The sequence below is a fragment of the Amblyomma maculatum genome, chromosome 1, assembly GCF_055883805.1.
Source record: "Amblyomma maculatum isolate TAMU_Amacu chromosome 1, ASM5588380v1, whole genome shotgun sequence".
In the NCBI taxonomy this organism is placed as follows: Eukaryota; Metazoa; Arthropoda; class Arachnida; order Ixodida; family Ixodidae; genus Amblyomma; species Amblyomma maculatum.
Window position 1 is genome coordinate 266,522,626 of NC_139344.1, and position 15,682 is coordinate 266,538,307.

Here is a 15,682-nt window from a genome sequence, read left to right on the forward strand (position 1 = left end):
ATTTGTTCGGTGCGTGTTTGGTTTATGTGCGACGGGGCTTGATCGCGATGTATTTTGTCGTTTGTTTTCTTTTTGTGTGAAGGGGCCAGGTAGCGCAAATATCACAGGCGGCTGTGTATGCTAGACCGTAATATTTAGCATGTTTTATCGCGACTGCCGCCTGACTAGCAAGAAAAAAAAATACACTTTGTTGTGATGCACCGCCGTTCGCAAGCTGAGTGGTTGAGCCGATCATCAGGCTCGCGAACGGCGGTGCATCACAACAAACGCTGTATTTTTTTTTCTTGCTAGTCAGGCGGCAGTCGTGATAAAACATGCTAAATATTATGATCTAGCGTACACAGCCGCCTGTGATATCTGCATGAGGCTCGCGAACGGCGGTGCATCACAACAAACGGTGTATTTTTTTTTCTTGCTAGTCAGGTGACTGTCACGATAAAACGTGCTAAATATTACGGTCTAGCGCACACAGCCCCCTGTGATATCTGTGCTACCTGGCCCTTTCGCACATAAAGAAAACAAAGGACAAAATACATCGCCATCAGGCCCCGTTGCACATAAAGCAAACACGCACAAAACAAATCCTCATTACAGCTATCACTGGTGCGTTACAGGCTTAGTACAAACTTCAGTAGGTACTTTTCATAATGCACATTTCCTTTAGATGCATGTATACCTGTAGTACATGTGTTTTTTCCACTCGGAGCATATGACACTCTTGCACGACGCAGTTTTTTTTTTTTACCTTACAGGCTCACCTTTGTTCTCTCCAAAGCATTCGGATTTTGTTTCTTCGGTGTACGCAATCAGCTGCACTTCGTTGGGGAGCTTGAAAGTCGTCGTCTTCGTCCAACTGAGTCTCCTGGAGGGTTTATGTTCGTTCACTTGCGGAGTGGAGTGCTCTGGGCGTAGAACAGCGTTAGTTCCTGATTGACATGCGCATTCCGATATGTAGGAGATGCGCATGTGTCACCAGGTCGTTGATTCCTTAGAAATCGCGGTGGAGGCAGAAAGGCTGTGGATCCTTTCACAACAGAATGACCATTCTCTGTGCATCGAGAACCTTTTCACCACTGCGACCACATTTGTTCTGGGGGCAGAAACCGACTACAGCGCTGGATCATCCATTGCCAGAAAAATGCCGCTTGTTTCCTGCAGGCTTCTGTTGTGCATTCCAGCGGGGACAATGCCCTGTTCAGGAGGCGTGGATAAGTGCCTCTCTACCAAGCTTTGTAGATGAAATCCTATAGCTGCATGCTTGTAGATGACGCGAGGAGGAAGCGACGCCAATTGCACCATGACGGCGCCGCAGTGACCGGTCTCATTGTGCTCAGTAACTCAAGACACCCCGCGCACATGCGCCGCTCATAAGTCACAGGAGACGATTCCACCTAGCTCTGCAGCATCAACAAACCCCTGGCTGCTTTGCCCTTTGAGATCCCTTTCTCTCTCTCTGCCTCTGCGCTCTCCTTTCGAATTTTCTTTTTTTACAATAAATTTAAGTCTGTCATGAATCTGCACGCTGAGAGCGTCTCATTCTGTCGTGTCGAACACAGCCCGCGCCATGGCCCACGCTACATGCTCTTACAATACGAACACAGTATATAGTGCGTTATGAGTGGATTGTGAAAACGCTGAAACATTCCTTCATACTGCATGAACATGATACTGCAATCACTGTTGCTACTTTTCGCCCCAAATGCAGAAAAGTGGGGAGCTTTCGCTTTCTACCTTCGTTGGCGTGGCCATTTCGCATGGTGTACTTTCGTGTCGGCTGCTACACTGCCGTCCAATGTGTTTCTTGCTGCTCCCGCATGATGGCGCCACATCCTCCCGCAAAAGGCGGATTTCAGGATGTTAAGTTTACCCAAGATCTTAAAATGTTGAGTTCTCACGCTTGAAATGACAAACTTGCTAAATATATAGGGGCACAGCACGTACATATAAGTAACTTATTGCGCAAGAATAACAAGTTATCCATTGAATTGAGGCATTTGCGGCGCTCCTGGATAATGAACCCGGTGCGCTGAACTTTCTTTCAATGCTACGACATATGGCTGGAAAGGCTAACACGTTCTTTGATAGGAAAGCAAGTTTTCGGTAAGCAGTTTGTTTGCTTCTCCAAAAGTGCGTGAGCTCTAAACCTAAACAAGGGGTTGATTTTGTGGCGAAGTCCTCGGTGAGATCTCCTGGCTCACCGTGTGCCTTTCAAGTGAAATTTTCGCAACGAGAAACAACAGGAAACTCTTGGACCGCAGATGCTTTGAGCTATGTTCCGCTTCAAACGAGGCCATATCGAGGCAGGAGTAAGTCATAATATAGATGTGTGATAGGCGACAGCGTGGTGCGAATTTTGAAATGGATACCTAAACATCAGCATCGGTGTTACCAAAGTCGAGATGCGAAACTCGAAACTAAATAGCCCACTAAATAGCTCGATCACTGACGGCTACCAAAAATCCATTTGCGGCAAGGAGGAAAGGCGAGTCGACGCCGTGAAAGAACTCTGAAGCTCTCGCTTGAGGACGACACAGGAAAATGTGCATTCTAGACGCGGATCGCACTACAGCCGTACTCTCGCTTTCGCAAATGTTGCACGTGTTCGTGATCGGGGTGTCCGGCCCGGCCCGCCTGAGACAAAAAGATACCTTGGCCTGAGCGCGGCCTGCCGGCCGAGCCAGGTACGGGCTTTCGGGCCGGCCCGAGTCCGTGCACAGCTCTGATACAAATCTCACGGGATGACGAAAAAAATGGTCGCAAGAGCGGAGAGGAACATACACAGCAAACCGAGGGTAAGCGTAAGGAAGACCCTGAAAGGGGGGAACAACGGTACCAGGAGATTTCTGGGTGCAGCGAAAGTGCCCGCGCAGTCGGGAAAACAGCAACATGTGGTTGCAATAAATTCTGCTGAACGTGTACAGAGAGGCCGGTAAAAGCGTAATAAAGAAATGACAGGAAGAAAGACAAGTGCCTACAGTGGCGGTGGGAACTGAAGTTTTCTTTCCCAAAGCATAATGTGTGTTCCATGAAGCCGTTACTGCTTTTCGGTGAGAGTTAAGACACACTCACAAAGTAGAGCGACAAAAGAAAGGCGACGTACGAACACGGTCCCGTCCTGGACGCGCTTCCCTCTCATGCTCCTGGTTTTCGTCCCTGTTGCGCTGCCGAACTGCCACAGTTTGCACAACAGGCGGTCCGCATGTCGGCTTCGCTTTGAGTCAACGATGCGGCCTTGACAAGGTCTGAGCTCTTCGTAGTCGGCTAGCCGTCGTTTTAAACTGTACTTCACCTTGCAGTGTTTGTTTTATAGGAACACATAGAAACGGTGCCAAGAAGATGGGATGTTCGATAGTCCTCTGCATAGCAGCATGCCAACTTGACTCCCTTGCTTCCTTACGGAAACAGTACAAGGCAAAAAAAGAAAGAATCAGAAGAACGGAAACGCAGAAAGGTTAACTAGGCAAAAAAGTGCAAAGCATCAGGAGCCTGTAACTTTCAACTTGAGCCTGGCTTTTGGCATGGCGGGAGTTAAACGCAAAAGAACAGAGCTTAACGTAGGCGCGAAGAAATCTGTGAATCAAACGTCAAAAGTCATCTCAGTCAATCCAAGCCGTGAGGGCTAGTATCGACAGCTCAGCTGTTTCCTCGCCTCAGGAGAATCTCAAGCAGCTACTTAGCGGCTACTTTGCTCAGTGACGAGACAATTTTGGAAGTGGCGGTGAGTAGAGAATCGGACGCTGATTCATCGGCCAGTGAGGAGTTCGTGCTCGAAAGCTCGACCAACACAAAGCCCACCATCACGGTTGTCATGGTAAGCGAGTCGCTTCAGACTGCACTACAATTTTTCGAAGACAACAATGACAAGGATAATGCACTCAAAATTGCCATTGTTCTGTGAAATCTTGAGTCCAGTGAACACCGTTATGTACAAAAGCAGTCAATAATGACAATTCTTTTTTCTCAATAAAATGCTTTTTGTTTTTATTCATGACTCGTTATTATAGATGACTCGCTTTATGGACAGTTTTGGTCGGAAACCAAAGTGTCCATATTAACGAGGCACGACTGTATATGCTAATGAGTATGTGTGAGATTAGAGGCACTAATTAAGGGAGTACTGATCAAGCGAGTAGCAAAATGCACATCGGTGAGAGTTGAGTGTATGTGAAAGAAAATCCATAAGTGCAGGCGTAGACTGGAGCCATCAATGTGACAGTGGTACTGGTGAGTGTATGCGAAACAGGATCCATAAGTGCAGCCATAGACTGGAGCTATCAGTGTGACAGCGGTACTCACTGTTGTGTCATGCCCTTAAAGGCAGAGCTCAAGTGTCCCCCCAATTCTTCTCTTCTGGCTCCCAAGGTTGGACTATATGCGAATAAATACAGGAAATGAGAAAGCTCTTGGCTTTCAGCAGCAATTTACTGCTCTGTGCTGTGTGGGCAGCTAACAGTCGGGCTGATGCCAATTGCTGTGTTTGTAGCTGCTGGATTTATTGCACCTTTTTGGTTTGCATGGCTCTTTCATACAGCCCCTTTTGCCACATTTGTGCTAGGTTCATCACATTCACATCAATGTTTAAGAGCTTTGCAATGTGGCATATCTGGCAGGTACAATTGATAACAAAGCAGGAAGCGTTACGCTGAGCTTCTACAGCAGTTTCTAATTCGTTGCTCTTCTGCGTTACTGCGTGCATGGAAGTGGCACAAGGGACTCCACGAATGCTTGTGTGATGTCCCATTGCTTAGCCCATTGCGACTGAGCGACCAGTATACTGGACACACCCACACGCAAAAAATGCAGACCAAAAACATCATTGATCGAAACCAAAAACCAGAACTATTTTCACAGCTTCCCCAAAGGTTGGGCAATATTTCAATCCAGATAGTTAATCTTTTGGCAACTTTTTCATGAGGATGAAACAACACAGAGAATGCCATCGACGGTGAGACCGCAACACTCGAAAGTGCTGATGTTGGGAAAATTATTTTGCAATTTCACTTCGTGCAGTACACGCAGATAAACTCATGCAAGCTATCTTAACTCCGGAGTTGACCTAAAGAATCACTGCTTTAATGAGGAAAGATCATGCACAGCTTCTATTTAAATAAATAAATCTCGGTGTCCAGTATGCTAGATAGACTTGGTTTGCGTGTCTATAGCGTAGTTTGTCCTGAGTTTTTTTATCGTGTTGTTCAATAGCTCTTTAACCAGAACAAGAAATGTTTGTTCTGCCCTATAAAAAAATTTGGCATGCAAAGGGTTATGGGAAGACTGAACAGTAATCTCAATAGCTACGAAGATTGTTGCCCTGGGTTTTGTGTGCTTGAGCAGCTTTGCCGCATTGATATATGAGCATCGAGCGTAACAGAATGACGGAAAGCAGTATGGTAGAGTGCTAGGCTGATGTGGCAGTTACCAGTTGTACGCTAGCGTGATGCTCAATGTTTAAAGATAAAATATACCTTCCTCAATAGCTCAGTGGCCACGGCATTTGCTTGATGGGTCTTGATTCTAGCCGTGGCTGCTGCATTTTGATAGAGTTGAAGTGTAGAACACTTATGTACTGAGGTGTCCGTGAAGATTCCTCAAGTGATCCAAGTCGAGTCCCCAACTACAGCTTCACTTTGCTTGGTGTTGCTTTGGCGCACGCATGTATGCTTTTTGTTATCATACATGTTTTGTTTGTGGAGTGATTTCACAATGCTGCATTTTCATCCATCTGTAACCATTTGCACTGTAGCAGAAAGAGAGGAAGGAGGGGCTGTAAGTTGTAGTAATGCCATTCTAGGGTATTGCGGTATTGTGCTCTTGACTTTTCAATTTCCACTGCAGTGGCTGGGTCCCTAGTGTACAACTGCCAGTCCCAAGGCCGTAGGACTAAATCCTGGCCATGGTGGCTTTATTTCAATCAAAGCAAAATAAAGAAAAGGCATTTTCATTTTGAAATGCAAAAACGCTGTGAAGTGTCAAGATACTGTACTGTACCATACTATTCATTTTATCTCAAGTGGTATTTAGTTATGACATGTTTCTGTATATATTTTCTGTATTTTATATATTTTGTTGTGGCTCGCCTTTCTGACCATGCACTAAGCACTAAGGATGTTGTACATAATTTTTCTTGGTTACCCCTAGGGCCTGAGATTTCTGCATGTGGTGCCTCAGTTTTCTATGCCCTGTAGAAGTGCTGTGAAGGATGCTTCCACCGTAGTTCCTGCACGCGAGTTTAAATGCAAGTTTTGTTGAAGATTTTATATTGTTTTACAATCTGTCTCTTGTATGCAGCATTAGCTGTCGTGATCTAGCTTTTACTGCTACTGTTGACAAATCTTAACAATTGTGCACATTTTGAAGTGTTGTGGAGGCACTCAACTTTTCTGGAATCGCATGTCTGTCTTGTAAGGAATGCTGCTGTTCAGGTTGAAGTTTTTATTTACATATGATTCAAGATTTATGCTGTTGTCTGAAGAATTTCTTCTCTTTTTGAGTGTGCAAAAACAACAATTACAAAGACCTCCATGCACCAGCCAACAGACTAGTTCACATGCCATTACTGTGCAGCTTTAAATTGCGTTTCCAGAAGGGCTTTTTAAACAACCCTGTAGCACCAACCCTACTATCATATCGGATTGTGCATATTTTTGCAGCCATGAGGCTTCTTTTAATTTATAATGTATTTGGTAGGCCAGTGTAGCGGGATTGTAGCAGGGTAGCTGGGGAAACCTAGCAGGTGTAATATTCTGTCTGTGCTTTCTTAAACATGTATTGTGTTCTTTGCTTTTTGTTTACTGTGAATTGCGAGAGAAATTAAAGCGCAGTAACCACAAAAGAAATCAGTCAGTTGGTGATGAAGTAAAAACGACTAGAAGCACAGATTTATTTTCAAGCTTCCCAGTCATTGCATAATCTGTATTGTTCACCATTATTGGTACTGAAATATTGTATGGCACATGTAGAAAGAAAAGAGGAAGTTTCAGCATTGGCGCAAAATTGCCTACAGTTTTCTTTGCACACATTTAAGAAAAATAGAAAGCAGGGTTGTGCAAGCTTCTTTCTTACACCATTGATAACAGTATTGCTGGCACTGGCAGCTAAAAAGTGCTAACAGGGTACAGTGATAGTTAATTAGACATTTGAATATGACAAGTGGCTGCGCATATGAAAGAAGGCACACCTTGATTTGCACTTGAGAGTTGTATCTCCTTCACTTGCTTATGAATAGAAATACGCTGCCTGCATTGTCTGTTCTGGCAGCGCATTGGCACATGCATTGGCACGATACTTCTTGCTTTCACAGCTTTCTTGACTTCTCTGTGGCCTTGTGGGCAACATCTGTTTTGCAGGAAAGAGGGTAACTGCAGCCAAGCAGCGTGTTGACGTCTGGAATGGGGACGTGTCGTGACGGACTCTGGCTTTTTTCATCTGCTGACGAGGCCCTTGGACACATCACAAGTAGCTGTAGCCACAGCTTGTGCTCCTGCAGGTCGTGTGAAAGATGGAACTGTGAGATCCAAGAGTGTGGTCACCACTTCTCAGTGTAAATGGTTGTCCATGTAAGGCCATTGCCTTCTGGCAAGTGTGTTGATGGAAACAGAAGGTGTCTCCATGACCTGCAATGTGAGAAAAGATGAGATGAAAAGCCACAGCAAGGCCCAGAGTACTGAGAATGTGTAGGTGCCAGTTGGCTTTGTGCTTTCTTTCTTTAAACGGCACCATGTGTTGTATCCTAAAAGGTTCACTCGTTTACTTTTGCTGCCAACAACAGTCAAGTCATGGAATTATGCACTTCTTGAAATAAACTACCAGATGAGCAAGTGTCTGTGCTTGCTCCTTGCCCACTTTTGCATACTAAGTGCAGTTAAAAAGTTACATGTCAGGAAGCCTAACCTTGAACACTTTCACTAGTTTCACAGGATAGCAAGCTTGGTTATGCATTCATATTTATGTTTCATATTTTCTGGTATTGACCACGCCTCTTCCGTGTTTCACCATATGCACATTAAGCAGCAGAGAATTTGTACATAGGTTGCTAGGTTTTTGTAATGCTTGCTGATGCTGTGTGAGTGGAAACAGTGTGCACCTGCTCTGTAAGTCTGACTAAAAGCCTTGCTATGAGTTGCCCTGATAAACTTGTCACTGTCCCTAGAGCGTTCCCAGCAGGCTGCTCACACAGCAGCACAAAAATCACCTGCTAAGGTTGATTGTGTGTAAAGCATTTATTTTAATTTGCTCCTAGCACCACCATGTTCCGTCCATTGTTGTTGTATACTGTTTGTTGTTTGTTTATATGAATTATATTGACCTGTCTCTTAGATGTTTGTATTAGGAGTGTGTGAATATTCTGAATAGTATTTACTATTCGATTTGCAGTGAATTTTTACTATATTAAACTATGCCTATTGCTTAAATATTAAGAAATTGCAAATTTCTTGTCTAAGCGATGTGACATTTTCTGACACTTGTACATTGTTCTTGTCCCATGCATTTGTTTGTTTTTTTCATCACAAGCAAACCCTGTGCATATTACTAGTCTTCATGTAAAATCAATGCACTGACGGCTATTGAAAGTTGCTGCACGCCCGTGGGTCGGAAAACTAAGTGCAGCATTACATGGCACGTCATCATGTTGTGTCACGGTGTAGTTGACAACTAGCTGCAAACCTGACTGTGGCATGTACAGAAGTGGAAGTGGCCCAACTTGTGGACGCTGCATATGCTACGGTTCCACGATAACCACTTTGATCATTCTAAACTTTCGTCTGTTGGAATCTAAAAACCTCATATCTATGCTACAGCCTCGCCGTGGTGGTGCAGTGGTTAGAGCGCTCAACTGCTGAATCCAAGGATGCGGGATCGAATCCCAGCCGCGGTGGCCGCTTTTCGATAGAGGCGAAAAGCCAGGTGCCCCTGTGCTGTGCGATGTTGGTGCATGCTAAAGAACCCTAGGTGGTCAAAATTCCGGAAACGCTCCACTATGGCGTCTTTCATAGCTCAAGTTGCTTTGAGATGTTAAACCCCATAAACCAAACCTTAAGCTGCGGGGACAAGGAAATGGTGTAAGACAGAAACATGAGGCTCGTGTAACTGCACCGCATATAAGGCCCATGTGCAGAGGCATTCAATGGCATGTTTTTTTTTCTCATGCCTTTGGTTCGAGATGCAAGGGCTAAGTGGGCTACGTGTGGGGTAGTGTTCCAAAACAGTGCTGTGTCATCAGGCATAGTAAAGGAGCGTGGAATCCATCTTGCCGCGTTGCTTTGCCTCGCCATCACTTCTCCAGAAAGGAGATACGTGGCCATCTTACAGTGCTTCATGACAGTGATCATAAAGCTTGTCACGCATTGAAGCTGTAACTCCAACTGTAATATCGGGCTTTTTTTTTCCCTTGAATGAAGTTATTTAAAAGATTTAGAAACATTATTACTGTTACTATTACATGACTGGCCCTCCCTTAGTTAATGCCCGGCAGGCCTTAGAGTAGATGTCTGAAGCTCTCGGCCCGCTGGCTCAAAATATTTCAGCCTTAGTTTCTAAAGCTCGTGCCAGCTTCAAGGGTCAGCTTTACTGGCCCACTCATTTTTCAACTAAAATCTTCATCATCAGACAGTGCACATTATTTGCGATTTGAAAGAGATTGGCCCCTTAAAAGGCTCATGAAAAGCTATTTACTAGAATTATAAAGCACGCACTAGCAATAGGTATCCCATCAATCTTTTCCACAATGCAGAAATGTTTAAGCTAGCTTCATTAGCACCAAACATATGAGTGATAAAAAATGATGCTCCTTCTTTCCCCTCTTAGCTAAACATGCGCCGGCACACAAGAAAAAAAGGAAGCACATCGCGACGGCGCCCCACCACGTTCCATCCCGCCCGTACAGCCTAGGAGCGTTTAATAAGCGGGTGCGCCCAGCAGCCCCGCTGACGTCAGTGGGGAGATTTGCCCAAATCAGTTGTGAATAGTCGCCAGGAGCACTTTTTGAAAATTATTTGTACATTATTGGCTCCATACAAAGCTTTTAAACTTGACTCGAATACTCTTGCACTAGATTTTTACTGCAAGGAGCATTTCAGGGGCCCTTTAATCTTTGCAAGCTTTGGATGGACGTCAGCTGCCTTCAAGACCAAGGCACCGGAAAACCCACCTTCACTATTGCCCCTAATTTTTTTTTTTTTATGAAGATAAGTGTATAGTATTTATAGTATTTATTAACCGTTGTACCCTTTCAGTAGCTCTCTCCGAGCCATCGTGAAGTGGCGCCTGTCCAGTATCTGGGGACTGCACTCCACATTTCCTTTCAACGAAGAATGGGAGTGTGTTGTCTGGGAACGAAACGTATTGGTCTTATTTTTTTTTTTTTATATATTCTTATTTTTTGGCTCCTGGCTCCCAAGCGACAAAACTTTCTCAATGCGGCCCGCAAAACAATACTAGCAAGGGTGGAAGCGCTGCTCAAAATGACTTTCCCTGCTCCATCCTGCTCCATCCTGCTCCAAAACTGCTCCAAAACTGCTCCAAACTGGCTATTTTGATGTTCTGCCATCAATTTAGCAGAACACGGGAACAATGACATTGCACCAGTGCAAAGATATATAACGCATCTTGCACTAGGCTTGATACAAATGAAATTTTTGTAAGAGAATGAAGCATAGAGCATAATAAATATTTGTTCGCAAGTAAATTTAATATGAGCCAACGGCAATTGGAGATAATTGCGAAAAAAAAAAAAATGCACTGAGCATGAGACGTAGCACACACACTCGGCCTTTTGAATTGCCGGTGGAGAGAAACGAGATCACCAAGTGAAGCAGGTAGCGCAGACTACTGTAAGCCGTTGGGAAGAAAACTTGTCCCGATTGCAAAAGCTGCATGAGTTATTCTAGTGGTTCTGCTGTGAAAACAAGCAGGTACTTCACCATCGAGCCTCTTTGTCAGTGGCAAGCTTGCTAGGCCTACGGCAGACAAAACCATACTTGTTATGGGTTGGTACGCCAAAGGTGTCAATCACTAGGAAGCTTCTCAAGATTGTTGGAAAGGCATACGGGGTTTGTCACGAAAATATTAAAAATGAGCCCAAGCATTGCTCAAGCAAAGAATAGACTATTGATAGGAGGCAATTGTAAAAAAGCTGTAGGATAGCAAGGCTACCCTTCAGTGCCATTTATAGCCCAAAGCTGCTCCAAAATGCCCGAGCCTGCTTCCACTCATCTAGACCTCCACCATATTTACAAACTGACAAGATGATAGAGGTTGTGCTGCAGAAATGTGCTCAGAAATTTATCAGCCCATGCATAGGATCAAAGGGGATCATGTAATACCCCATATCTGGGTGCTTTGAGGTGTATTCTAAATAAAATAAAATAGATATGCACAAGATAGGGAGCAGAAATGTCATGGCCATTAATCTGAACTCCAAATTAGTATCGCTGCTAGCGCACATCAAAGTGGTAGACTCGACATTTGAATCTATCAAGTCAAAATAGGTAAACGCATTAGGCGATATGCTTTAGCAAGAGCTGTTGTCGAGCTAGTTGGTGAATGTCGACTGAGGCCATGGCAAAATTGCACTAAAAAACATGACTCAAAAGAAGGACACGTAGCACAGGACGAGCGCTCATCCTGTGCTATGTGTCCTTCTTTTGTGTTGTGTTTTTTAGCGCAATATTGCCATGGCTTCTGCAGCATTAGGTGAGACTAGATGCTCAGTTATGAAGCACACCAGCAAGCGTTACATTTGCTGCTAGGTTTTTTAAAGTTTCTGCTAAGGTCGGCCTGTGTTATATATCTTTACATGGTTTGGCCGTCTCTCTGGTCAGAGATGAGTACGAAGTTAGAAAGGCATTGAACTTGCATAAAAAGGAATTAAGTTGGAGATTTTGTATTTCAGAAAAAGAAAACTTCAATTATCAAAGGTGTTTGACCTTACAAATGTGCTCCAAAACATAATTCAAATGCTTCAAAACTCTTGTTTCGTTGCTCCAAAGCTGCTCCAAAATGGCTTTACTACTGCTCCCAAAGCTGCTCCAAAATGCTTGAGCATGCTTCCACCCCTGTACTAGTTTGAGACGCCTGCCTTAGAGGTAAAAGGAAAGAAAATTTGTAATACTCATGTTTTTCATAGCTTTTTTTTTTTGAGGAAAAGTGCTTGCTTTTAGTTCAAACCACCCGCACATTAATATCTCAGACAATTCGAATATAGCCTGCAGTGATATTTGTGACTTTGAAAATGTTAATCAATTTGCAACCATTTTTTACTATCTGATTTACTTTGCAGAAAAAATTTGATACATTCACACAACTCAAATTTCATATAACGAGTTCCTGATATTGTTTAGTTGTTTTGTATCTACATATTCTAACCAAAATTAATATAGCTACATTGAAGTCTGGTTAATTTGACCCCCATTGATTTGAATAATTTGACTAGTGCGGTTCCAGCCAGTGCCCATGTAAGTTTATGGTATCGAATGGTCGTTACTTCTAACGTGGGTGGGCTCGCACCGGCTAATTTTGACAGGGGTCATGTCGAGGTACAACTCGTGAAGCCGGTGACTGAGCAAATAGACCTCCCAGAACCTGAATTGCATGGAACAGTTGTGCCTGTACATTTCAGGCGTGCGTGCGATGATTGTCGAAAGTCTCTTATTGCTTAAAGCCTAGCAGTATAGTCTAGTTTCACTTCTCTGAAATTTGCGCCATCCCACTGCCGCCATTGGGAGTGCTTATCGGCCAGTCTCGCTATTCCAGACGCTGCTTTGCACCTCGCTGGTCTTTTAGTTTTACTTTGGGATATTATCACTCCATTCTAACGCCTATGCATGTCTTTCCTGCATCCATGTGCTTCCTTCCACTCTAGGTAGGTAGGTAGGTTGAGATTTTAGCGAGGAACTGAAAATCAGATGGCAGAGGTTCCCTCGGCTCTTCAAGTACACCGAACTGCCTCACTTTGAGGGCTGTGCACAAATGGTGCTTCAGCGCACAGTTTGTACGGTGAAGAGTCTTCAAAACATGACAATTCCGTTTCTGAAAGGCACCAATGCTGCTGCTGCACCGTGAGGAGGGCTACAGGGACACTTGTGGTCTTGGAGCAATCATTCGACATTCATAATGGTATGCACAAAGCAAAACACTTGATGAAACAGAAATACTGCCATCATATCTTAGATCTTAGTTTTCATCTCAAATGTATAAACAACCACATTTCAGGCATTCATTAAATAAAATTACTGCGATGCAAAATATTTTCAGCAGTTTTTCAGGGACTTTCAATAATTTGAACAGTTCCAGTTTCTTGAAGACCAAACTAATGAGATTTTACTGTGGTACCAAGGTTTCCGATATGGAACCAAATTAGTAACAATTATGAAAGTGTTGTCTTAGCTTTGGAGTTGCAAAAGTCTGGTAAATAAGTGACTCAAGCAGGGTAGTAATGTTCAGTGACACAGTATCATGGCACATGTATGCTTAGATGTTTTTGTCTGTTCAAGGCAAATGATATATCAACTTCAGCCACTAAATATCTTGTCCAATTACACATAGGTGTTTGAAAATACACCAGGTTTAGCTTTCCTTCTTTTCCATTTTTTTTTTTTTTTGAAAATTGTGGCAAAATTTGAACATAGTTGTTCATTAAAATCAAGGTGTAAAACTTTGATTTACCTGCAAAACCATTCTAAAGTTAAGGGATTTGTACTCGTGCAAGGCAATAGCGATATGCTGTGTTTTGTTGCCAGGGGTAAAATACTATATATATGCAAAAACAAGCTTTAAATGATTTGTTTCCCAATTTTTCTTTTCCGTGCAATTCCTTGTTTGCATGACCCATCATGCTTACAGCACTTTTGCTATACTTACACCTGCCCGTGGCACTGAAACCTTCTTTCAGCGTCACAGCTGACATTTCAGATGTGAACAGTGTTAGGGGTGAACCTTTAAAGGACCAACGGATAGCTTTTGAGTTTGTTTTAAAAGGAGTATCTTTGTAATATTGAGTAAGGCATTAACTATACACACGGGGTAGAAGTAATTCATAATGCAGTCTCTCTCGCACTGTTTTGGTTTGGGCAGACAACTTATGGCTGTGACGTGAAATGTGTGTATAGGTCGTGATACATGAAAGTATGATCTAAATGCTGCTTTGTGGTGCTAATTCTCTGCAATGCTAAAGCCATTCTGCCTCAAAAGAGCCATATTGACAGTGAAGAGGCAACAATTACATCGCACTTTTTTAAAGGGACCAAGCAGTAGATTTTAGGCATCCAACTTATTTTTTATCTTAATGGAAAGCTTACTGTCTAAAGTGGTCAATTCCATAATGGTTTTGTTAGAAACACCAGAAAAATTTCACACAGATTTTTTCGTCCAGTTCATGCACCTTCCTTTATGTAGGCCGATGCTGAAAACCAAGAGCAGCTACCGTGATAACTGGGCATCAGCAAAAGTGATGTACCAAATCTTATATTTTCATCTAGCAGTAAATATGATTTGACATTTTTAGCGTAGATTAGCATCCATTTCAGTTTCCACAATCAAGACTACTGCAGCACAGCCACATGCACCATGGTCACTGCTTCATTCTAGAAATTCTAAAAACTGTCGTGCCATACACAGACAAGCGCTAAAAGGAGCATTGCTTTTTATCGAAAGGCACACTGGATAGGGTGCAAAATATAATGAAACATGACGAGCACTCCTGAAGAAAAAAAAAAACATTGTGCACTGAAGAAACGTTTTACTAAGGTGTGGTCTCATGGTGCACTATGTACACCGATAATGACAGCTTCACTACAAGGGATCACTTCAGTTTGTTTTATGAGATTTTTCAATGCCAAAATGAAATGATTAAATCTTGGATACTGGAGTGCTCAGCTTATATAGTGTGAGACAAGATATTTTCGTTGCCACCATAAACTCTTGGCATGTTTTGGTCAGTGCTTGGTCCCTTTAATGCCTTGTGTGACCTATACAGACCTATGTTACAGAACTGTTGAAACCGAAATGAAAACAGCAAGAGAAAAATTACAAGTTTCCAATAATTTATATTCGGCAGTCTTAGGCAAGTGCCATGTGTTTATCCATGCCTAGTAATAATTTATGCATCATTGCAACGAAGAAAACATGCTATCAAAATTAAGTGTGTCTACTCCTAATGAAATCATGCATTGAAACACTAGTGCAGAATTGCCATGGACCCTCTCTAAAATTGGTTCTTCAGTATGCACTCTAAATCGTTCAGACAAAATTTTTTTCGGTGCCAGCTTATGGCAGAAATCTGTTTGATATACAGTCGTGCCCCGTTAATATGACCCCCGTTAATATGGACGACCCGAATTATGGACAGTTTTCCTGGGAACGAAACCTTTTCAATGTATTTATGCCTCGTTAATATGGAAACTCGCTGTCCGGACAATGGACAGGGGAAGAATGCATGCGCCCCACTTGGGCCTATGTATTTTTGTCTCGTTAATATGGACAGTGCTTGAAAAAAAGCAGAGGAGTCCCCGAACGCAAGTTAAAGAAGGGCGCGCCGCCCGTTAACCTACGCGACAGCTGATACGGCGGGATGCCTGAACGAGTCCTGTGGGGTTGGAAAGAACCAAAGTGGGCGTGTCGCCGTTTTAAGGGAAGGGGGAGGGGCGGGGGGAGAAGAACGTACACAGCAAACCGATGGTCAGCGTAA

At 43.3% G+C, this 15,682-nt stretch overlaps 1 protein-coding gene across 3 annotated transcripts in view; it reads right to left on the reverse strand.

The window, feature by feature from the left end:
• Positions 1–6,856: 6,856 nt before the first annotated feature.
• LOC146206469 (palmitoyltransferase ZDHHC16) overlaps positions 6,857–15,682 on the reverse strand; it is a 29,804-nt gene continuing 20,978 nt past the window's right edge. For all 3 annotated transcript variants that reach the window (XM_084591145.1, XM_084591144.1, XM_084591143.1), the window contains one exon: positions 6,857–7,613. In XM_084591145.1, coding sequence (XP_084447271.1) covers positions 7,526–7,613 — 88 coding nt within the window. In that variant the 3' untranslated portion in view covers positions 6,857–7,525. The remainder of the gene's footprint in view (positions 7,614–15,682) is intronic.